At 43.9% G+C, this 23,482-nt stretch overlaps 1 protein-coding gene across 3 annotated transcripts in view; it reads right to left on the bottom strand.

Moving 5' to 3' along the window:
* Positions 1-8,995, bottom strand: part of DGKE (diacylglycerol kinase epsilon) — a 30,974-nt gene extending 21,979 nt beyond the window's left edge. The window contains exons 1-2 of one of the 3 annotated variants that reach the window (XM_005656963.3): positions 8,815-8,995; positions 7,773-8,249 (exon numbers count right to left, since the gene is read on the bottom strand). In XM_005656963.3, coding sequence (XP_005657020.2) covers positions 7,773-8,227 — 455 coding nt within the window. In that variant the 5' untranslated portion in view covers positions 8,228-8,249; positions 8,815-8,995. Of the gene's footprint in view, positions 1-7,772; positions 8,428-8,814 lie in introns of those variants that run through there. The other 2 variants (XM_013989941.2, NM_001167645.1) reach the window with 2 other exon arrangements.

Raw genomic sequence — 23,482 nt, 5'->3', positions numbered from 1 at the left:
AACAAAGTGACCCAATCACACACATTTCCCTGTACTGTACAGCAGGATCCAACTGCCCATCTATTCCAGATATAACAGTCTGTATCCCCCCAAACCCCCAAAATGCCTGTCCCTCCCTTCTGACCCCCCTTGAACCCCAAGTCTGCCCTGCCATGCTCTGTTTCTGGTTTTTGTTTGTCATAAGATCTCATATCAACCTCTTTTCAATCAGTTACTACAAACCTTTCAGTTTTCTTTTCGTTTTTAATATTCTCAAGTTTATTTTTTGCTAGACAGACCTGTATTTCCCTTTGTGGTTTACTTAAATGCTTTCATGCTTTGAAGTCCTTTACCTTTCCAGATTAGATAGTCACCTTGTAGCTATTTCCCCTCACAATTCAGCTTTCATATTTATTCCCTTAATTCAGTGATTTTTTTTTAACCTTCTGGGGCTTCATACAGATTCCACTGACAATCTCATGAAAGTATCAGGCTTCCTGGAACCTTATCTATCTATGAACTAAAAACCCCTGCTTCAATCCTCTGGAGTTTATTCGGGTACAGAGTGTGATACTGGTGTATAGTGTGATATGAGGAGTTAACTTTTGCCCTTCAAAGAGCACTAGTCCTAGCAGATTTATAATCTTTCCCATTCCCACTGTTACGTGCCATTTTTATCATTTACTAAACTCTCATAAATTTAAGAAAAGACTTTTAACCAAGATGATGGCTACTACCAGCCTTTGTTCCGTAAGGATAAAGCCAAAATGTTTACTCCTTATTCAGCACTATTGATTCTTAGCAATACCATGATCAAAATTAAGATCTGTTCTCTGTACATATTTTGCCATTCGTATTTAACTAGATCGAGATTTCAAACCTGATGGGAAAATAAGATATCTTGATGTTTTAGTTTTACCCATTATGTCTCTGAATGTTTATGATCTTTTTTCTTTCCCCAACTTTTTATTTTGACAAATTTTAAACAGAAGTCAAAAGAATAGCAAAATGAGGCGTTTCCATCATGGCACAGAGGAAATGAATCCGACTAAGAACCATGAGGTTGTGGGTTTGATCCCTGGCCTTGCTCAGTGGGTTAAAGATCTGGTGTTGCCGTGAGCTGTGGTGTAGGTCGCAGACTTGGCTCGGATCTGCAGTTGCTATGGCTGTGGTGTAGGCCAGTAGCAGTAGCTCCGATTTGACCCCTAGCCTGGGAAGCCCCATGTGCGGCAGGTATGGTCCTTAAAAAAAAAAAAAAAAGTATAACAAAACGAATGCCCTTAAACCAATATTTAATCTGATTCTTAATTAACATTTTCTCCCATGTTTGCCTTCTCTTTTTCAAAATAAACTCCTATTTTGATGAATCATCTGAAAGTAAATTGTGGACTTTATGATGTTTCACCTTTTAATATGACAGCAAGTATTTCCAAAAAACAAGGGCAGTCTCCTTGCTTTTCTAAACGTTTTGTATTAAAAAAATTTTTTTTAATAGGAACACAAGTATACCCACCATCTATATTCTGGCATTAATATCTCTCTCTCTCTCTTTTTTTTTTTTTTTTTTTTTTTTTGGCTTTTTAGTGCTGCACCCATGGCATATGGAGGTTCCCAGGCTAGGGGTCCAATTGGGGCTACAGCTGCCAGCCTACACCACAGTCACAGTAATGCAGAATCCAAGCCGAGTCTGAGACCTACACCACAGTTCACGGCAACACCAGATCCTTAACCCACTGAGCAAGGCCAGGGATTGAACCTGCAACCTCATGGTTCCTAGTTGGATTCCTTTCTGCTGCACCACAATGGGAATTCCTGGCATTAAAATCTTATTGTAATTGCTTTGTTACATTTCTATCCATCCATAATCTATCTTATTTTTGATGCATTAAAAGTAAATTGTGGGGGTTTCTGTCATGGCTCAGTGGTTAACAAAACCAACTAGTATCCATGAGGATGTAGGTTCAATCCCTGACCTTGCTCAGTAGGTTAAGGACACGGCATTGCCATGAGCTGTGGTGTAGGCATATGGAAGTTCCCAGGCTAGGGCTCAAATAGGAGTTGTAGCCACTGACCTTCACCACAGCCACAGCAACACCAGATTCAAGCTGCATCTGTGACCTACACCATAGCTCATGGTAACAATGGATCCTTAACCCACTGAGCCAGGCCAGGGATCAAACGTGTGTTCTCATGGATACTAGTTGGGTTCTTAACTGCTGAGCCATGATGGGCACTCCTGATGTAAAATTTATGTACAATGAAATGTATGTACATTTGCTGAGTTTTGACAAAATGAACATAACCATGGAACTTGCGAAGACAAAGAATATTACCCTATGTGTCATTCTCGTGTAGGAGTATGATTGCTTTATTAAAGAAAAAAGTTCACAAGGGTAGAGAAGCTCTGCTGGAAATACTGCTTATTATTTTCTCTCAAGTGACCTGTTCACAATAGCTCTCTTCTTTAGCATGCTGGAGGAGGCAATGGTATTATATGCGAAGCGGAGAAGTCATCTATGAAACTGCTGCTAGAACAGGGATGGAAAACTACAAATACATCTGCCTCCTACTTTTGTGAATAAAGTTTTATTGGAATATAGCTACCTCATTCATTTATGTCCTGTCTACTGCTAGTTTTGTATTGTGACGGTCTGTAGAAAGCAATTATGACAAACCAAATACTTAGTTTTGGCTCTTTACAAGAACAAGTTTGCCTACCTCTGCTCCCGAAGATGATTTGGTATCTTTCATTGGCTGAGATAATTAACAAAATGAATAAACACATAACAAGAGAACACATAATCATAAAATTTAAGAACAAAGCCTAGACTAAAGCTGCTACTGTAATTACCTTCTATGAGTCAGAAGCTTTGTTTTATTAATGACAGTGTGTGCCTGTGTGTGTGTGTTTGGGATATAATGAAGAAAAGGACTTACAGATGAGACATAAATAAAAAAGGCTTTGAGGTGTTTCCATTGTGGCTCAGTGGGTTAAGAACCCCACTAATATCCATAAAGCTGTGGGTTCGATCCCTGGCCTCGCTCAGTGGGCTAAGGAGTCAGTGTTGCCGTGAGCTGTGGTGTAGGTCGCAGACATGCTTGGATTCCGTGTTGTGTGACTATGGCATAGGGCAACAGCTGAAGCTCCAATTCAACCCCTAGCCTGGGAACTTCCATATGCTAAGGAAGGGCCCTAAAAAGCAAACATATGTATATAAATATAATATAAACCAACAAGTTTTCTTTCTTTCTTTTAAAAATGAGAGTTGTGGAGTTCCCATCATGGCTCAGTGGTTATGAATCCGACTAGGAACCATGAGGTTGCGGGTTCAATTCCTGGCCTGCTCAGTGGGTTAAGGATCCGGTGTTGCCATGAGCTGTGGTGTAGGTCGCAGACACAGCTCAGATCCCGTGTTGCTGTGGCTCTGGCATAGGCCGGCGGCTGCAGCTCTGATTAGACCCCTAGCCTGGAAACCTCCATATATCGTGGGTGTGGCCCCAGAAAAGACAAAAAAAAAAGAAATAAAATAAAAATGGGAGTTGCAATGTTTATTTCAGGTTCTTCCTTGGTTTTTGTTTTGTATTTTTTTTTTCTTTTTTGCCACACAGGCAGTATGTGGAAGTTCCTGGGCCAGGGATGGAACCTGCTCCACACAGTAGCAACCAGAGCCACAGGGGTGAGAACGTAGGAGCCTCAACCTAGTAGGCCATCAGAGAACTACCCAAAGTTTTCTTAATGAGAGACAGAATGCTATACCGAACAAAGATTTATTTCATAAATGTAACATTAGGACACTATACATAGAACTACCACACAACCCAGCAATCCCACTCTTGGGCATATATCTAGACAAATTTTCCTTGAAAAAGACACACGCATCCACATGTTCACTTCAGCACTATTCACAACAGCCAAGACATGGAAACAACCCAAATGTCCATCGACAGATAAACGGATTAAGAAGATGTGGTATATATACATAATGGAATACTACTCAGCCATAAAAAGAACAAAATAATGTCATTTGCAGCAACATGGACAGAACTAGAGACTCTCATACTAAGTGAAGTAAGTCATAAAGAGAAAGAAAAATGCCACATGATATCACTTATATCTGGAATCTAATATAGGGCACAAATGAACCTTTCCACAGAAAAGAAAATCATGGACATGGAAAACAGACTTGTGGTTGCCAAGAGGGAGGGGGAGCGGGAGCGGGAGGGAATGGGATGGATTGGGAATTTGGGGTTAACAGATGCAAACTATTGCCTTTGGAATGGATAAGCAATGGGATCCTGCTGTATAGCGCTGGGAACTCTATCTAGTCACTTATGATGGAACATGACAATGTGACAAAAAAGAATGTATACATGTTATGTGTGACTGGGTCACCTTGCTGTACAGCAGAATATTGACAGAACACTGTAAACCAGCTATAATGCAAAAAATAAAAATCATTACAAAAAAATACAAAAACACTGAAAAAAAAAGAAAAAAATAAGTGTAACGAATGCTTAAAAATAGAACTTAGTTTCCTATTTTAGTCAGAAGAGAGGTTAGAAGAAACAAAAGAAGCAACCAGGAGTGATCAGATATAATGTTAAATGTGGACATACTCTGTCAGGGTTGGAGTAAAGGCAGGAAAACACAGAAAAGTCTACAGGGAAAGAAAACAAAATCCAGCACAGTGCCTGACCCAAAATAGATGCTTAATATGTGAAAATAAATAATGACTGAATGAGTATAAATTAAAAGGCCTTTGTCACTTATTCTGCAGAGTTTAACTGGGCTGCAGGCCTTACAGTCATGCCACTATGGCCCTCGGAAATGCAACCTTGTTGAACAGTCTTCATAGTACACTTGAAATCTTGGACGTGGACAATGAAGAAGTGACACGGAAGGGTGTGACGCAGACACAGAAGAAGCCCTCCCCAGGGCTGGATCAAATCCAGAGGGGGACAGTCTGGTTTCTACTTAAAGGTTCTAAGTATTTATTTTGTTTCTTTTTCCAAAATCTCTCATCCCTCCAGAAGGTCATAGCAGATTGCAATCCTGCATGAAATTCTTGGCTGAAATAAATCAGAACATTGCAGAATACATACTACTTCAGGCCACTGGCCTCTTTTCTCCTGGGAATGCTAAACACTTCCTAAATTATATAGGAACAATTTTAATCATGGATGAGAGGTTCTAGCATGCTGGGAACAGACTGCTCAGTAGCTGGTAAGAACAAGCTAACGAGGAATAAGCTATTACCACCACATTAACTGCTCAAAAGGGAGAACACACACTTAAGGACAAAGGCTCATGTTTAACATGTACATAAATGGACATTTATGGGCGGTGTCTTTGCAGCGCCAGCTGTGTCTTCCATCCCTGGCCCAGCCAGTAGCTTAAAGGATCCAGAGTTGCTGCAGCAGCTGGGATCAGATCCCTGGCCCAGAAACTCCACATGCCATGGGACGGCCAAAAAAAAAAAAAAAAAAGTACGTAAATATAGCGGTGATTCTTAAACTTCAGAATTACCTGCACAGCCTGTTAAAGCAAAGACTGTTGGTCCCCAGGCCAAGTTTGTGATTCAGTGGGTCTGGAGTGGGGTTAGCCATGCCAGGAAACATAGAAGATGCTTAGTTAAATTTGAATTATAAATAATACATAATATTTTGGTCTAAGAATGTCTCAGATATTGCAAGTATTTTATTTTTATCTTTGTGGGCTAAATCTAAATCTGTGTTAGAATTTGCATTTCTAACAAGTCACTGAGTGACAGTGATGCTGCTGGTCTGGGAAAAACAGGGGCAGGGGGTGAGTAGAAGGGAAGAGATCCCCGGGGAAAGGGCACGAGATGAGTCACTGAGGATGCCTAGCAGCTAGTGAAGAGGAGGATACTTAAGCCCTGAAGAAAAGAAGGGTGGTCGGAAAAAGCTTGATATTTTAAGAAAAACCACAACTAGCCTGATGTTGCTGGTGCATAAAGCTGAATGCAGATGGTGGCGGTAAGACAAGAGGGGCAGGCAGGGTCCAAAAAGCATGAGAACCTCGTGTGCCAGGTTAAGCACTTGGAGTTTATACTGAAAGGCCATCAGCACAAGTGATGTGGGTAACTGAAGGGTTTTAAACCAAGCAGGGACTCCATCAGATATGCATTTCTAGAAAGACCATTTGGTTGGAGAATTAGAGCACTGTGATTATTTAAGAAGTATACGAAATGCAATGAAGATATTTATAGAAGCCATTTTAATCCAATTTTGCACAGACACAAAGAGGGGGAGGAAATAAAATAATACTCAATTCGTGTCTTCTTTCCAACTAATCTCAATTCTCTAAGACTAAAGCTTACCTAGGGAGAGAATTATGAAATTTTTAAAGATACTGATAACCTAGCTTTCACTGATGGCAAAAGGAGATCCAAATTTGAAAGAGAGAACATAAAAATGAATGGTTATAAAACTGCAGATATTTAAAATATATTTCTCGGAAAATTTTTAAGTCTACATCTGATGTGTAAAATTATTTAAGATTTAAAAATAAATGTGGATACTATTAGACCATGCTCATTTAAGAGAAGCACTTTCATTTATTCATTTTTTTGTCTTCGCACCCTCGACATATGGAGGGTCCCAGGCTAGAGGTTGAATCGGAGCTATAGCTGCCAGTCTACACCACAGTTCACGGCAGTGCCGGATCCTTAACCCACTGAGTGAGGCCAGGGATCGAACCTGCATCCTCATGGATACTAGTCGAATTTATTTCTGCTGAGCCATGACAGGAATTCCAAAAAAAGAACATTTAAATAAAATAAAACAGAAACAAAAAAAAGTAACTTGCTATCTCATGCAAGTTCTATTTCTGTTCTTAAATATGTTTAGGGACTTTTCAACTTGTCAGAAACAGGCCAATCACAATGAAGATGTCTAGTCTTAAGGCAGGAGATAAGGCGGGGGGGCTTAGTATTCCTAACCTTGTCCTGGGAGTTAGAAATGCTGGATGCAGTTCTACTTTACCACTGAGTAAAACCCGCTGAACTATAATTCTCTCAAATGTAAAATAAGTTCAAAGAGATAAACTGCAAAGCAGCACCCCCTGCAAAGCAGCACCCCCTTTTATTACCAATCTCTACCATGTGCAAAGGACACCGTCACTTGTTTTCAGACAATGTTTAAGTACCCCAATGTGCTGTCCAGTGTGTATTTAAAAGCTATTAAATTATTCTTGGTTTAAAGTCACTTGTCTAAGATGCTAGTCCTGAAAGACCATCTGGCAAAAGGAATATCACTTTAAGTGTTCTTTTAGAGTACATTTCACTAGGGCACCAAACCTATATTAGATACTTAAAGGGCTGACCTGGAATGAAACTTGTTTTCATTGTACATTCACAATGCAACACACAAGATGAATCAGTCTTGTGACTCTAGTGAAAAGATAATTTGTCCATACTTCATTTTTCCTTATGCAAAATGGAGCCTGAGTCAGTAGTAACAAAAGCTAGGATATAACATACAGTGCCTACAAAGTGGGCAGCACTTAGACTGCCTGGATGAAAGTCAAGAACCAAGTTTTATTTTTACCAAAAACGGCAGGTTGGCTAAGGAGTGTAGCCTAGATGCACCATCTCACAAATGACTTCTGCCAAGCTGCCTCGATCTACAATATCAGGGCTATTTATTAGCTTGTTTCCTCAAAGTGGCCAGTTTAGGCCATTTGTGGAGATCAAAGCAGGCCTCTATGCCCACTCGTAGAATCCTGACCCCACCAAGCATTCTGTAACAATCAGTACCCACAAAGGCCGTACCTGTAATCACAGAGCTTGGGTTGACTGCCGCACTGCTGCTTGCAAACCACACAGTAACTGCACAGGGGGACATTACCCCGGATCCAGTGGTGGTGCATGGCGTCCAGGGCCCTGCTGTCATTCTTGAGCATGATCTCCTTGCAGTGGAAACGCTTGTCGGCCTTCTTGAGGCAGCCCTCGTCCACGCGCAGCCCGCAGCAGTCGCAGAAGGCGCCCTGCAGGATGTGCTGCGCGCACACACAGCAGTAGGTGGGATGGCTGAACAGGTCCGTGTCGCGCCACCCGTGCTTACTCTTGCGGAAGATGTCCCTGCGGTGCAGCTGCCGGCGCGATCGCTGGAGGCTGCACCAGAAAGTGATGAACACCGGCAGCAACACCGAGCACAGCGTGTACAGGACCAGGTGCCCGTCCGCGAACAGGCCCTGGTAGGGCGCCGGCCGCTGCTCCCCTTCCATCTTCTCCAAGGTCGATTTCTAACTAGAAGAAACACGGGCAGGTCCACTTTGGGATCGCTGACCCCGTCCTCCTCTCTTCCCTGCCTTTTAGGGGATCCTGAGGTCGCCGTCTGTCCAGGTGGTTTCGCTCTAAGGAGCGGCACGCGCACCTTCTTCTCCGCAGGGCAACCCCAGAGGCTCCGGGTCGCCGGGCCGCGGACCTGCCGCGCAGAGGGGGTGGCACCCAGCGCTTGTCACGCTTCGTCCCCTCCCTCCCCCTCGGCCCCGGCCGCCGCCTCCTCACCTCCCCCGGCACCGGAAAGGGCGCAATCACAACATATGGGGAGCTCCGCACGGAGGAGCTGGCGTGAAGCTCTGGGCTTTGGGCGCGACGGCACGCGTGGGCCGCGCGGCGCCGGCCAGCTTCTGTAACGGTTAGTCCAGGCCTGCTCGCCTCTCCCCGGCGCCGGGAAGCAAACAGACATCTCCGACCGCTTCGGGCCGGGCACCGCCTCCCGCCCGCCAGCCCCTGCCCACCGCCCAGTCCCGCCCATCTCGCGAGGCCTCGGGGACCAGGGCCTCCGCCGCGCCCGCCCCTCCGGCCCTACCTCGTCTCGGGTAGTCGCGCGGCCCGTGGGCCAGGCCTCGGGCCTTCCTTCCGTCCTAGCGGCTCCGCTAGACCTGCCAGGCTTAGGGACCGACGTCAATGAAGAGGCCGGCCCCACTGTGGCGGCGGGCGGGGGCGGGGCCTGCGGCGAGAGCTCCGGGGCTCAGCGGAGGTGGGAGGTGCGAAGAAAAGGCTGAGGGGCCGTAGGGGGCGGGGCCTTGGGGAGAGGGAGGAGCTTGAGCGAGAGGGGCGGATCTGTGGGCGTGGCTTAGGTAGAACTGTGGGCTGGGTAACAATAAGGTGGGAATGCCAGAGCTGATGGTGAGTTGAGATCTCTAAGTCTAATCATAGAATGTTCTAACATGAATGATATACACAGGAGGAGTTAAGTTTGCATAAGCCCTTCTCCTTACTGCCTGGGAGAGGTGGAGCTGGTACGGTTTTAAACATTGAAAAGGAGAAAACTGGAAGTTTCGAGAGTTTGATATCTTGATAGAATGGGACAATCCCAGGCAAAAAATTGATAGCTGTCACCTCCGCTCTCGCTAGTTACTTATTAAACACATAATATCTGAGGACTTACTGTGTGCCAAGTACTTGCGAGAAGCCCCAGCTCTCCCAGAGCGGCAGGCCTGTTGAAACATGCCTACAGGAAGAATTTTTTGGCGCCATTCGTAATGGCTTACTGCATCCCAGCTTCCATTTCTGCACTTACTAGGCGCCTTGCTAAATTTATCACCCCCCTTTTATGGATGAGGCAAACCGAGTACAGAGAGGTTGAGAAACATGCTTGATGTCACAAAGTCAATGTTGGGACTCAGAGCCCTTTATTTAACTTAATCATCCAAGTTAGCTTGAATCTAAACCATCAAAGAGAGATTTTTCTCTTGTTTTGTTACTTTTCTAAGAAACTTTCCCTGGAGATTTAGTTAAAATGCAGATTCTGATTCCCCTTTTCAGGAAGAGGCCTGAGAGTCTGCATTTCCTCCCTCCCCCCCCTTCTCTCCCCCTCTTTCTTTGCCGTGACCGTGCAGGCAGAAGTTCCCAGCCAAGGATGGAAACTGAGCCACAGCAGTGACAATGCCAAATCCTTAACTGCTAGACCACCAGGGAACTCCCAGAAAGTCTGCATTTCTAGTAACTGGGCAAGGGATGCTGATGCTAATAGTCCCCATGACATATTTTGAGCAGCAATGTTGAAATATTAGACAATCTAGATTGTGAAGGTCGGTGGAGGAGGGCATGTGGTGAAATTGGACGAGCCTTAAATGGCTTTGAGAGGATGGCCAGGATCAGACCCCTGCCCTCCCACATCTAACTGAGTCTCATGTGCAGGTCAGGTCATCTCTCTGGGCCTCAAGACCCTCACCTGTCACATGGTATGGTTGGATGAGATTTCTTTTTTTTTTTTTTTTTTGGTCTTTTTGCTATTTCTTTGGGCCACTTCTGCGACATATGGAGTTTCCCAGGCTAGGGGTCTAATCAGAGCTGTAGCCACTGGCCTACGCCAGAGCCATAGCAACTCGGGATCCGAGCCAGTCTGCAACCTACACCACAGCTCACGGCAACGACGGATTGTTAACCCACTGAGCAAGGGCAGGGACCGAACCCGCAACCTCATGGTTCCTAGTCGGATTCGTTAACCACTGCGCCACGACGGGAACTCTGGATGAGATTTCTAAAGCTTCCCTTCTGCTCTGTTAGCCTGCACATGTATGGAAATGTCTTCACCTTTATTTATTTATTTTTTTTGTATTTTTAGGGCCACACCCATGGCATATGGAGGTTCCCAGGCTAGGGCTCCAATCGGAGCTTTAGCTGCCAGCCTACACAACAGCCACAGCAATGCCAGATCCGACCTGCATCTGCGACCTACACCACAGCTCATGGCAACGATGGTCCTTCACCCACTGAGTAAGGCCAGGGATTGAACCCGTGTCCTCATGGATGTTGGTCAGATTCATTTCTGCTGAGCCACCATGGGAACTCCTCTTCGTCTTTTACCAATCCTAGCTGAGGCTGAGCCCTTGTTAGCTTAGACTTGGAAAAGTAACAAAATATGCTTTTAAATATAAGTAAATATTATGTTTATAAAAAGGTGTATTATAAAAGTTATACTATAAATAATATAACTTTTAAAAAGTAAGGGAGTTCCTGCTGTGGTGCTGTGGGTTAAGAATCTGACTGCAGTAGTTTAAGTTGCTGCTAAGGTGTGGGTTTGATCCCTGGCCTGGGAACTTCCATATGCGGAGGTACTGCCAAAAACAGTCAGGATTCCACACCCCCGCCCAATTCCCATCATAGAACATTTGGAAGATACAAAAAATAATAAAGTAGAAAAAGAATCATCCATCTCTCACCCCAAAGATACCCTGTCTTGGAACATTTTGGCTTGTTTTCTTCCAATTGTTTTGGATGGAAACAATGGTTTACTTTTTCATAGATATCATATAGTAGATATATTCTCTTTCTGGCTATTTTTTTTCATTTAATGTTACAAAATAACTTTCATATGATTTTTTAAAATAAATTTGTGCTTAATGGTTGCATAATATTCCATTCTATAAATACACAGTTTTTGTATCTTATCTCTGTTGCTGGTTATTTAAATTGTTTCTAATATTTTGCTATTATATACAAATACTCTGTTTAGGATTATTTCCTTTGATTCTCAAGTTTAACTAAAGGGTATCAAGAGTTTAAGCTTATGGGAATTTTTTTTTTTTAAGGAATAATAATTTCTCTTTCCTGAGAGAAAATTATCTGGAAATTTTACCGGTATAGGGACAGACTAATAGAAATTACCATGTCTGAGGAAAACACTTTTATTCCACTAAAAGCAATCATAATTATTATTTTATATATAATTATTATTCATTATTTTATTTATTATATATTTTATATTTTATAATTATTATAAAATATAAAATATATAAAAATATAAAATTATAAAATAAAATATATAAAAAGATAAATTATAAAATATAAAATATGAAATATATAAAATATTAAATTATAAAATATAAAATATATAAAAAGATAAAATTATTGTATTATATAATAAACTAAAATATTTTATATATTATTTTATGAATAATCATTTTAATAATTATTATAATAGTAATTATTTTTTTTATCCACCATTGGTTGCCTGCTTTGTAGATCATAGATGCTGAGCTGAGTTAACTATCCTCATTCTACAGATGAAAAAAACATGCTTGGTGTCACACAGCAGGAGCAGACTGAACTGGGCTTTTTTTTTTTTTTTTGTTTTTTGCTATTTTCTTGGGCTGCTCCCGAGGCATATGGAGGTTCCAGGCTAGGGGTCGAATTGGAACTGTAGCTGCCAGCCTACGCCAGAGCCACAGCAACGCGGGATCCGAGCCGCATCTGTGACCTACACCACAGCTCACGGCAACGCCGGATCCTTAACCCACTGAGCAAGGGCAGGGACCGAACTCGCAACCTCATGTTCCTAGTCGGATTCGTTAACCACTGAGCCACGATGGGAACTTCTGAACTGGGCTTTTGAACCCAGTTAGTCTGATGCCAAAGCCTGTGATGTTCTTAAGCCAGGCAGTTACCCCAAGGTGTGATCTTTGACCACCTCCAACATCATCATCCGACGTCTTTTTAAAATTTTTTATATATTTTTTAAGGGCTGCACCTGCAGCATATAGAAGTTCTCAGGCTAGGGGTCAATTTGGAGCTGCAGCTGCCAGCCTCCTCCATGGCCACAGCAACACAGGATCTGAACCGCGTCTTCGACTTACATTGCAGCTCATGGCAATGCTGGATCCTTAACCGATGAGTGAGGCCAGAGATCAAACCCACACCCTCAGAGATATTAGTTGGGTTCTTAACCCACTGAGCCACAATGGGAACTCTGGATTCCCATGTCTTTTTTTTTTTTTTTTTTTTTTTTTTGGTCTTTTTGCCATTTCTTGGGCTGCTCCCGAGGCATATGGAGGTTCCCAGGCTAGGGGTCGAATTGGAACTGTAGCTGCCAGCCTATGCCAGAGCCACAGCAACGCAGGATCCGAGCCGCATCTGTGACCTACAGCACAGCTCACGGCAACGCCGGATGTTAACCACTGAGCAAGGGCAGGGACCAAACCCACAACCTCTGGTTCCTAGTCAGATTCGTTAACCACTGCGCCACGACGGGAACTCCTGGATTCCCAGGTCTTGATCAGGTTTCCCGATCAGGAATGTACGGAAGTTAGGAATCTGCCTTCTTAACATGTTACCCAGGGAATTCTTTTATTTATTTTTTTCAAACTTTTGTTTCAACTGTGAGGTATGTTACACGCACAAAAGATTTTATGAAACATTTAAAAAATATTAAAAAAATAGTAGACAGGCGTTCCCTTCACGGTTCAGCAGAAACGAATCTGGCTAGTATCCATGAGGATGCAGATTTGATCTCTGGCCTCACTCAGTGGGTTAAGAATCTGGTGTTGCCATGAGGTATGGTGTGGGTCACAGACATGGCTCAGATATGGTGTTGCTGTGGCTGTGGTATAGGCCGGCAGCTACAGCTCCGATTTGACCCCTAGTCTGGGAACCTCCATATGCCTCAGTACTGCCCTGAAAAGACCAAAAAAAAAAAAAAAGTAGACACCTGTGTACCCGCCATGCAGGGTACCATACTGACCTGTAGGCATCTCTCTTGTGCCCACCTGATTGCTACTCCACCTGTCCCATCAGGGAACTGCCATCCTAATGTTTGTGTTCTCCATTCCTTACTTCTCTTTTTATTGTTTTACCCTCCCTGGAATTGTCTCTACACAATGTAATTTTGTTTTAAACAATACGCCCACGCCTGGCCGTGCTGGTGAAATAGAAATGAAGCCAGGAATCTATGAAGGCTTCCAGGAGGAGGTGTGCTACTCAGGGTCTGGGACAGAGTCTGGGTTCAGTCTGAGAAGACTCTACCTGGAGAAATTGGTGGACACAGGCTCGGGAAGACTGCTCGCCACAGTGGGGGACAACTGGGCAGGGCTGCAGTTTGAATGTCTGGCAAAAAAAAAAAAAAAAAAAAAATACAGCGAGGCTGTCTATCTCTGCTTCTCAGCTCAGGGAGACGTTCCTCAGGTTCTTAGAGCAAAGATCCACATGTGGAACACGTCTCAAGGAGAAATGAGATCTGCAGCTGATCCCTGCTGATCCAGGCAATACACGTGGTCCCTAAGATAAACACAATGCAAACAGCCTGTCCCAGGCTCACCCAGCGGTCTGTCCTTGCTGTGTCTGCATCTCACGGTGCCCACCTGGACCACCCGCCCTCGTGTGAGGTCACAGAGGTCATCTTGGATCCCCTTCATTCCTCCGTCCACCCCCTCAATGGCATTTTCTATTTCCTGGGTCCTGTGATCTTCCCTTGCTTCGGGAGTTCTCCAGTTTTTGCGGAATACATCCTTCAGTAACTTTCAAAGTTTTTAAAAATTTTCCTAATTTTTTAGGAGCATGTAGTTGATTTACAATGTAGTGCTGTTTTCTGCTGTAGAGCAAAGTGACCCAGTCCTATATATACATATATATATATATTACATAGTCTCTTTCTTTTATGATCTTCCATCCTGGTTTTTTAGAACAAGGGTACACAGGAAGCATATTTTTGGGTCTTTGCACGACTGTAAATGTCGGTATTCAACGCTCCATATCTGAGGGTAGAATTCCAAGGTGCTTATCTGGGTCTGGAATTCTAAGTTTGGAGGAAATTTTCCTTCACGCCATTGAAGACGGTGCTCCGTCTCTGCTGGCTTTTTTTTTTTTTTTTTTTTTTTTTGTCTTTTTGCCGTTTCTTGGGCCGCTCCCGCGGCATATGGAGGTTCCCAGGCCAGGGGTCGAATCAGAGCTGTAGCCACCGGCCTACGCCAGAGCCACAGCAACACAGGATCCGAGCCGCGTCTGCAACCTACACCACAGCTCACGGCAACACCGGATCCTTAACCCACTGAGCAAGGCCAGGGACCGAACCCACAACCTCATGGTTCCCAGTCAGATTCGTTAACCACTGCGCCATAACGGGAATGCCTCTGCTGGCTTTTAATGTTGCTATAGCGATGTCTGACGTTATTCTTATTCCTGATACCCAGAACACGACTTGTTTTGGCTTTCCTGAAGCTTGGAGAATCTTTTCTTTTTCTCCATTGTGGAGAAATCCACAACGATGCGCCTTGGTATAAATCGGTTGGCATTTCTTTTGCCAGGATGGCTGAACCTTTTTCGCCCAGAAGCTCAGGTCCTTCAGGGATGGAATTACCTGGTTGATTTCTTCCTCTCTCTTTTGTGTGTACTCCCTTTTGAAACGTCTGTTATTGAGTGTTGGAGCTCCTAGACTGTCCTCTCTTCTAAACATAGACTTTATTATTATTATTTTTATAACTATAACCAACTGATCTTTATTGATTTTTTATTTTTTGCTTTTAAGGGCTGCACTCGTGGCATATGGAGGTTCCCAAGCTAGAGGTCTAATCGGAGCTGCAGCTGCCGGCCCAGGTCACAGCCACAGCAAGTGGGATCCAAGCTGCATCAGCAACCTACACCACAGCTCACGGCAACCCACTCAGCAAGGCCAGGGATCAAACCTGCATCCTCATGGATACTAGTCTGGTTCTTGACCTGTTGAGCCACAGCAGGAACTCCAAAAGTCTCTCATTTTTAGCTCTAAGATTCTAAAAGCTTTCCAAGTTTTATCCTTGAATCTTTTTACTGAGGTTTTAAAATTTCTAAGAACTTTTTGGGTTGACTTTTTTCTGAATTTTCCTTTTTTTTTTTTCCAGCATCCCATTCACATTTCACGGGAGCAAAATTTTCTCTCATCTCTCTGAGGATACTATTCGTTTTCACTTGATTGTTTTTTCCTTCTCTCCTTGCATGGTCTGTGATTGCCCCAGGATGCTTTTTCCCTTTGGTTTCTTTTGTCTTCATTCTCTGTGTCAGAGGCTTTCTCAGCTGTCTGGTGAACCTTCTGGGGACGCTTAGGCACCTTAAAGTTTGAGGTGCCTGAGTGTCTCTTAATCACACCAGCGTATTATCCCAACCCAAACCCCACAGAGAAAAACAACACATATGCTTGAGTAGTTTTTTTCTCCGGAAGAACTGGAGCTTTTCTCTTCCTGTTAAAGGCCTGGCCCTTTTCCTGAATGAAATAGAAGATGACAGTAGCTGCAGAGGTGGTTCCAGAAGTTATTCAGCCCACGCTCCGTCCCTCGTGTGTTTATTTGTACTGTCTCACATTCCTATACCTCTGCCAGTGGTCCTGTCACCCCTGTTTAGGCTGGAGAGAAGCCTGGCACTGGCCTCAGGAACCTGGTGCAGACCTTGGCTGTCCTTACCTGCTGGGCAGACATGCGTGGATGCCAACATCCTGGCTCAGAGCAGAAGTGACAGCCTGCTGGGGACACATGCAGCAGGTCAGAAGGAGCCCTGCCCACGGCCGAACCATCTTACCATTGTATTGCTTCTCCAAAGAGGAAGGCGTGTTTGTGTAGAAGGCCTGAGGACTTGAGAAGGAAAGCCCAGGCATGGGGTGCAGTGACCAATGTGGGAAAAGCAACTTGGACTTCAAAGGGGCCATATTTTCTAAATAAAGTTTTTTTTTTTTTTTTTTTTGGGGGGTCCTGCCTATGCTGTGGAAGTTTCTGGGCCAAGGGATTGAACCTGTGCCACAGCAGTGACCAGAGTCACAGCAGTGACAATGCTGGCTCTTCAACCTACTGAGCCATCAGGGAATGCTAAGACTAAAGATGTGTTTTTATTTTATAGTATATAAATTTACATATCTGAATATGTGTTGGCTTAATCTCTATACCATTTGTGGCCACTCAAAAAGTTTTTACTGCAGTTCTCATTGTGGTGCAGCAGAAACGAATCCGACTAGGAACCATGAGGTTGCGGGTTCAATCCCTGGCCTTGCTCAGTGGGTTAAGGATCTGGCATTGCTGTGAGTTATGGTGTAGATCACCGACGAGGTTCAGATCTGGCGTTGCTGTGGCTGTGGCATAGGCCAGCAGCTGTAGCTCCAGTTTGACCCCTAGCCTGGGAACCTCCATATGCTGTACCTGCACCTCTAAAAAGCAAAAAAAAGAATTTTTTTTTTTTTTACAGACTTTCTATCATGTGTCTGAGACTGGGGAAGGGATGCAAATATTAATAAGAATAATTGCACAGAGGAGGAGGAATAATAACAACAGTAATAATGATAGTGTCCAACTATTAGATCCTTATGCTGTCAAGTATTCAGGTATTTTATACACATTTTCTCTTCTCAGTCTCAAAACACTTTAAGTGGTAAGTTTTGTTATCAATATTATTCTTTTTTATAATGGGTGATTTGAACAGTGATTTGGACAGTGAAGAAATGTGCCCAATGTCACACAGCCTCAGTGTAACACAGATAAGTTTCAGAGCCAGGATTCAAGCCCAGGACTATTGATAAATCTGCAGCTCACAAACTTGACCATGACACCCTGTGGCCCACACGGTAGATGTTCATTCATTTTGGAATGAAGCTTCTGGCAGCACGCTGTGATTAACTTAGACCCGAGAGCACCCAGATTTGGAAACACTGACCATTCCATTAGCACCCCTTGTATTCGTTTTCTGTTGTCAGAGTAATGCTGTGTAACAAACTGCTCCTAGGCTCAGTGGTTGGAAAGAACAATCATTTCATTTCAAGAGCCTGCAGGTTAATGGGAGGCTCTGCTTCAGGCAGTGGTAGCTGGAGGTCATCGGAGTGGGCCTGGGCTGGGCAGGTCTGCTGTAGCCTGCATGTCTGTGTAGGCACTTTCCATGTGAGTTAATTCTGAGACTCAGCTTGAAGGATGGTAGCTGCCCTTTTGCAGCAATGGCTGCAAAATGCAAGAGAGCCGGCTTAACTGGGCAAACACCTTTCCCACCTCTGTTTGTGTCATGTCTGCTACCATCCCATTGTCCAGAGCAACTCACTTGTTAGGGCCCCAAGTAAGGGACCAGGACTGCAAGGTCATATGGTAAAGAAAGTAGGTGTGCAGTGGGGATGAAGAACTGATGATAACAATTCAGTCTGGGAGTTCCTGCTGTGGCTCAGTGGTTAACAAACATGGCTAGTATCCATGAGGTTGCGGGTTTGATCCCTGGCCTCGCTCAGTGGGTTAAGGATCTGGCGTTGCAGTGAGCTGAGTTGTAGGTCACAGATGCGGCTCAGATCTGGCATTGCTGTGGCTGTGGTGTAGGCCAGCAGCTGTAGCTCCAATTTGACCCCTAGCCTGGGAAACTCCATATGCTGCAGGTGTGGCCCTAAAAAAAAAACAAAAAAACACCAAAAAAAAAAAAATTCCATTTACCTACCCCAAATCTAACATCTGCCTGCACAGTGTGCCTGTAAATGCAGGTGTGTGTGTGTGTGTGTGTGTGTGTGTGTGTGTGTGTGTGTGTGTGCAGATGCAGTTCATGGAGTTACAGTTATGAAAATTATATAAGAATTATACGTATGTAGTGAAAATATAGAATTTGTAGTCTGGAGGAAAAGGTAAACCAAAAAAAAAAAAAAGAAAGAAAGAAAAAGAAAAGTGGAAACAACTATGAAAGAGAATATTAGAATTTATTTAATTGACTCTGAATCTAAAGAATGTGGACACATTGTAATTCTCTTGAGGCAGATTCAGCATTTTTCTATATGTTAAAAAAAAAAAAAGATGTTCCCTTGTTCCTGATGTTTTTTTTTTTTTAATTCTTATTTTTTTGGCTTTTTGTCTTTTCATGGCCGCATCCTCGGCACATGGAGGTTCCCAGGCTAGGAGTCTAATCTGAGCTGTAGCCACCGACCTACACCACAGCCACAGCAGCGCTGGATCTGAGCTGCATCTCCGACCTGCACCACAGCTCAATGGCAATGAAGGATCATTAACCCACTGAGCAAGGCCAGGGATCGAACCCGCCACCTCATGCATCCTAGTCAGATTCGTTTCTGCTGTGCCACGATGGGAACTCCCCTGATGTTTATTTTAGCTCACAGAATTTGAAATCACTGTCTTATCCTGTCGCAGTGTGATGGTGTTGATGGTGTCGGCTTTATCACTGATCCTTAAAGAGTTAAGAATTCTTTCTTTCTTTCTTTTCCTTTTTTTTTTTTTTTTTTTTTTTGTCTTTTTTGCTATTTCTTAGGCCGCTCCCGGGGCATATGGAGATTCCCAGGCTAGGGGTCCAATTGGAGCTGTAGCCTCCGGCCTACGCCAGAGCCACAGCAACGCGGGATCCGAGCCGCATCTGCAACCTACACCACAGCTCACGACAACACCGGATCGTTAACCCACTGAGCAAGGGTAGGGACCGAACCCACAACCTCATGGTTCCTAGTCGGATTCGTTAACCACTGCGCCATGACGGGAACTCCTCTTTTCTTTCTTTCTTTGTTTCTTTCTTTGTTTCTTTCTTTCTTTCTCTCTCTCTCTTTCTTTCTTTCTTTCTTTCTTTCTTTCTTTTGCTTTCTTGCTTACTTGCTTTCTTTCTTGCTTTCTTTCTTGTCTTTTTAGGGCTGCACCCAAGGCATATGGAAGTTCGAAGGCTAGGTGTTGAATATGAGCTACAGCCACTGGCCAAACCACAGCCACAGCAACATGGGATCTGAGCTGCCTCTTTGACCTACACCACAGCTCTTGGCAACTCTGGATCCCTAACCCACTGAGGAAGGCCAGGGATTGGAACCACGGTCTCATGGATACTTGTCGTTAACCACTGAGCCACCACAGGAACTCCAAGAATTCCTTTTTAAAAGAGATAGGAAACCCACCCAAATGGAAATATCAGTTATGTCAGGGTGCTGTGAATATGGCAGTGCATTCTTCCTTTAGATTCTGGTAGTGCAGCTTTCCCAGGACTCACCATCTGATGAGGACCTTCGGACCAATTAAAATCCTTGGAAAATAGCCTGAGGCACTGCAGCGCCATGTCTCTCCACCTCCAGTGGATTCTTGGCAACTTTTGGAATAGTGTACTTCAGTGGCTTTGAGTGTCTTTCTCCTGACCTTGGTTATCCCAAGTTCTTCTCTCTACTCTGCCACCTTGTGGATGTGGGGGGAATTGCATCTTCTACTGTGAGCCCTATTGACTCCTCTAATTGGTCTGGCGGACACTATCCCTGGGAATGAATAAAAGGAGAGAGAAGAGAATTTACCCCATCAGAAGGACACTCACAACAAGGTCACCTGCTCTTTCAGTTTTGCTATAGTTCCGCCTTTGGGGATGATGTCCTCAGAGCCCCATCTGAAAGGCATTTGAATTACAGTATCACACCTGTCAGGTCCTTTCCACCTGAGACCTTGAACCAACATCCTAGGGTGGGATACAGGCTTTCTCCAGTATCGCCTCTTTTGTCCACCTGAGGTTCTCTTTAAAAAAGAAATTGCTTACTTAGAGCTTATAGTCTAGAAGAGGAGGCGTTATAAAAAGCACACAAAAAGAGACAACATTTACACATTACAGGGAGTGCTGTGAGGTAGAGCGTCGTGGCGGTGGTAGGGGCAGGGGATCTTCATTAAATAGGCTAGTGAAGACCGGCTTGCTTGAGCAGGAGAAACTGCAAATTGAAACCTGAAGACTGAGAAGAATCCAGTCATTACAAGGGGGAGGAAGAGCATGTGCAAAGGTCCTGCCTGGGTGCTTGTTGAGTTGAAAGTAAGTGTGGCTAGATTGGACAGTGGGAGGGTGCGGTTGGAAGGGACCACGGTCCCAAATGATACAGGGTCCTGTGGTGCACAGTAGGGGTTCCGATTCTGTCCTGAGCCACAGGGATGTTAAAGAAGGATATGTCATGTCAGGGGACACGTTTCTACGATCTTTTCTTAGCCTCTCTGCTTCTATTTTCTGTGCTGAAAACTCGATCTTGTCCTGCTTTACCTTTATATTCCTGCTTGAAAAACAGTCGCAGTGCTGGGAAATAACTTAAGCTTAAGAACAAAGACCAAGGAGTTCCCGTCGTGGCTCAGTGGTTAAGGAATTCGACTAGGAACCATGAGGTTGCAGGTTCGATCCCTGGCCTTGCTCTGTTGGTTAAGGATCTGGCGTTGCCGTGAGCTGTGGTGTAGGTTGCAGGTGCGGCTCGGATCCTGCGTTGCTGTGGCTCTGGTGTAGGCCGGCAGCTGCAGCTCCGATTCCACTCCGCCTGGGAACCTCCATATGCCACAGGAGTGGCCCTAGAAAAGGCAAAAAGCCAAAAAAAAAAAAAAAGAAGACCAAAAGGCATAAGTTATTCATGTGATCAGCTGAATGAGGACATAATGCGTTGGTCTAGGCACATGGGACCTGGGCCAATAGGCATGCCGTTTGCACAGCATGATATGTCCTATTAAAATAAGAGGAAGAGGAGCCTCATGGCCCCAGGGGGCTTATGAGGGGTCATTAGCGGGATATGCATCAGCAAGGAGAACGAGGTGCAAATCTAGGCAGGTTCCTGCAGATAGGCACACCCCCGCATCTGTGGAAGCACAATGGTGATTCTCTAGATGCCATGCATAGACAGCTGGCATCAAGCTTCCTTGATGCTAATGATTGTTAAATGCCTAAAGGTCACAGTAAAAGCTTAACCAGTTACCAGCTATGTGACTTTTAAAATAATAAAAAAAACCCTATATCCTGCACCTGTAGCCCCCTCCTCACTTGACGTCATCTTATAGAGCACAATAAAAGCTTCATGGTTTCTTGAGGCAGTGCTCTTGGTCCCTGAGATCTTGGGTCCCCCGGTTCCCACCTTTGGTTAAGATAAATGTCTCTGTGTCTTGTTTTATGTTAACCTTTTCTTAAGTTTCACAGCACTCGTTCTTCAGCCCTCACCTGCTGAGCTGGTCTGGGCAGCGTAAGCAGGGAACTAATGAGGTCCAATTTATATTTTATATTTCTGTTTTAAGAAGGCCATCATTACTGCCCAATGGAAAATGGATTGGAGCCAACAGGGAGGGAAGGTGGGAGACCAATTGGGAGCCTGGTGCAGGAGACTGGGTGAGATGTCGCTGAAGCCTAGACATGGGCGGTAGCAATAGAGATGGAAGAATCTAGACCCAGGCTATTCAGTGTGGGAGGGCTACTGAGCACTTAAATTGTCTAAGTGTAAAATACATACCAAGTGTTAAAGATCTGGTACACAAATGTAAAATAACTCACTAACACTTTTTCTTGATTACATGCTGAAATGATATTTTGGATATTTCACGTTAAATAAAATATTATGATTTAAAAATTTTTCACCTATTTTTTTAATTTAAAAAACGTGGCTGCTAGAAGAATTTAAATTATGTGGCTTGCATCCTTGGCACATATTATGTTTCTTTTTTCTTTTTCTTTTTCTTTTTCTTTTTTTTTTTTTTTTTTGTGCCAGCGCCTGTGGCATGCAGAACTTCCCAGGCCAGGGATCAAATCTTCACCACAGCAGCAGCCTGAGCCGTGGCAATGCCAGATCCTTAACTGCTAGGCCACCAGAGAACTCCACACATTATGTTTTTATTGGACAGTGCTGATATAGACAAAAGTTACTGAATTAAAAAATGCTTTTATAGGAGTTCCTGCCACATCCCAGTGGGCTGAGAATCTGACTGCAGTGGCTCAGGTTGTTGTGGAGGTGCAGGTTCGATCCCTGGCTCAAGAACTTCCATGTGCTGTGGGTGTGGCCTTAAAAAAACCTTTTACAGTAAATTACGTCGGGTACATTAGAAATTTTTAGCTAGCTGTAAATTTTTTTTTTTTCTGGTCCACAGAAAATGTTTATTTGATATAACGAAACAATACAGTTAGTGTTGGTTCTTACCACAAAGACGAAAAGGAATAAAAAACTTGGAGTTCCTGTTGTGGCTCAGTGGTAATGAACCTGACTAGTATCCATGAGGAGGTGGGTTCAAACCCTGCTTGGTGGGTTGAGGATCTGGTTTTACCATAAGCTGTGGCATAGTTCACAGACATGGCTCGGATCTGGCATTGCTGTGGCTGTGACGTAGGCCCACAGCTTCAGCTCCAGTTCAACCCCTAGCCTGGGAACTTTCATATGCTGCAGCTTTAAAAAGACAAAAAAAAAAAAAAAAAAAAAAAAAAAAAAAAAGGAATAAAAAACCTGACAATGCATATAAAAAAACCAAGATGTTTACTGTGACAAATGTGTATTCCTAAAATAATGCTCCTAAAATTTCTCCATTATTGAAAACAATATGAAAACAGAGGATGTTAATGGCAACAGAATCATAAAACCATGTCTAATTTTGAACACTAACACATGAGGCAGCTTTGCTAACAATGCTTGATTCTTTTCCTTGTTTACAGTCTGTTCAGAATATCTTTTTACCAACAGAGTGGGTAGAACACTTAGGTTTATTATCTGTTACACAGCATTAGCATAAACTTGAACAACTACTGATGGGGGGTTGTTTTCTTTCGAGCTGACAAAGTCACTACGGAACCATCAGGTCAGCTCTCTGAATTGAGAATTTTTTTTTTTTTTTTTTTTTTTTTTTTTTTTTTGCCATTTCTTGGGCCGGTCCCGTGGCATATGGAGGTTCCCAGGCTAGGGGTCGAATCGGAGCTGTAGCTGCCAGCCTACACCAGAGCCACAGCAACGCGGGATCCGAGCCGAATCTGTGACCTACACCACAGCTCACGGCAACGCTGGATCGTTAACCCACTGAGCAAGGGCAGGGATTGAA

Source organism: Sus scrofa, chromosome 12 (genome assembly GCF_000003025.6).
Source record: "Sus scrofa isolate TJ Tabasco breed Duroc chromosome 12, Sscrofa11.1, whole genome shotgun sequence".
Taxonomy (NCBI): domain Eukaryota; kingdom Metazoa; phylum Chordata; class Mammalia; order Artiodactyla; family Suidae; genus Sus; species Sus scrofa.
The sequence above is the reverse complement of the archived record's forward strand: the minus strand, read 5'-3'. Positions and strand labels throughout refer to the sequence as shown.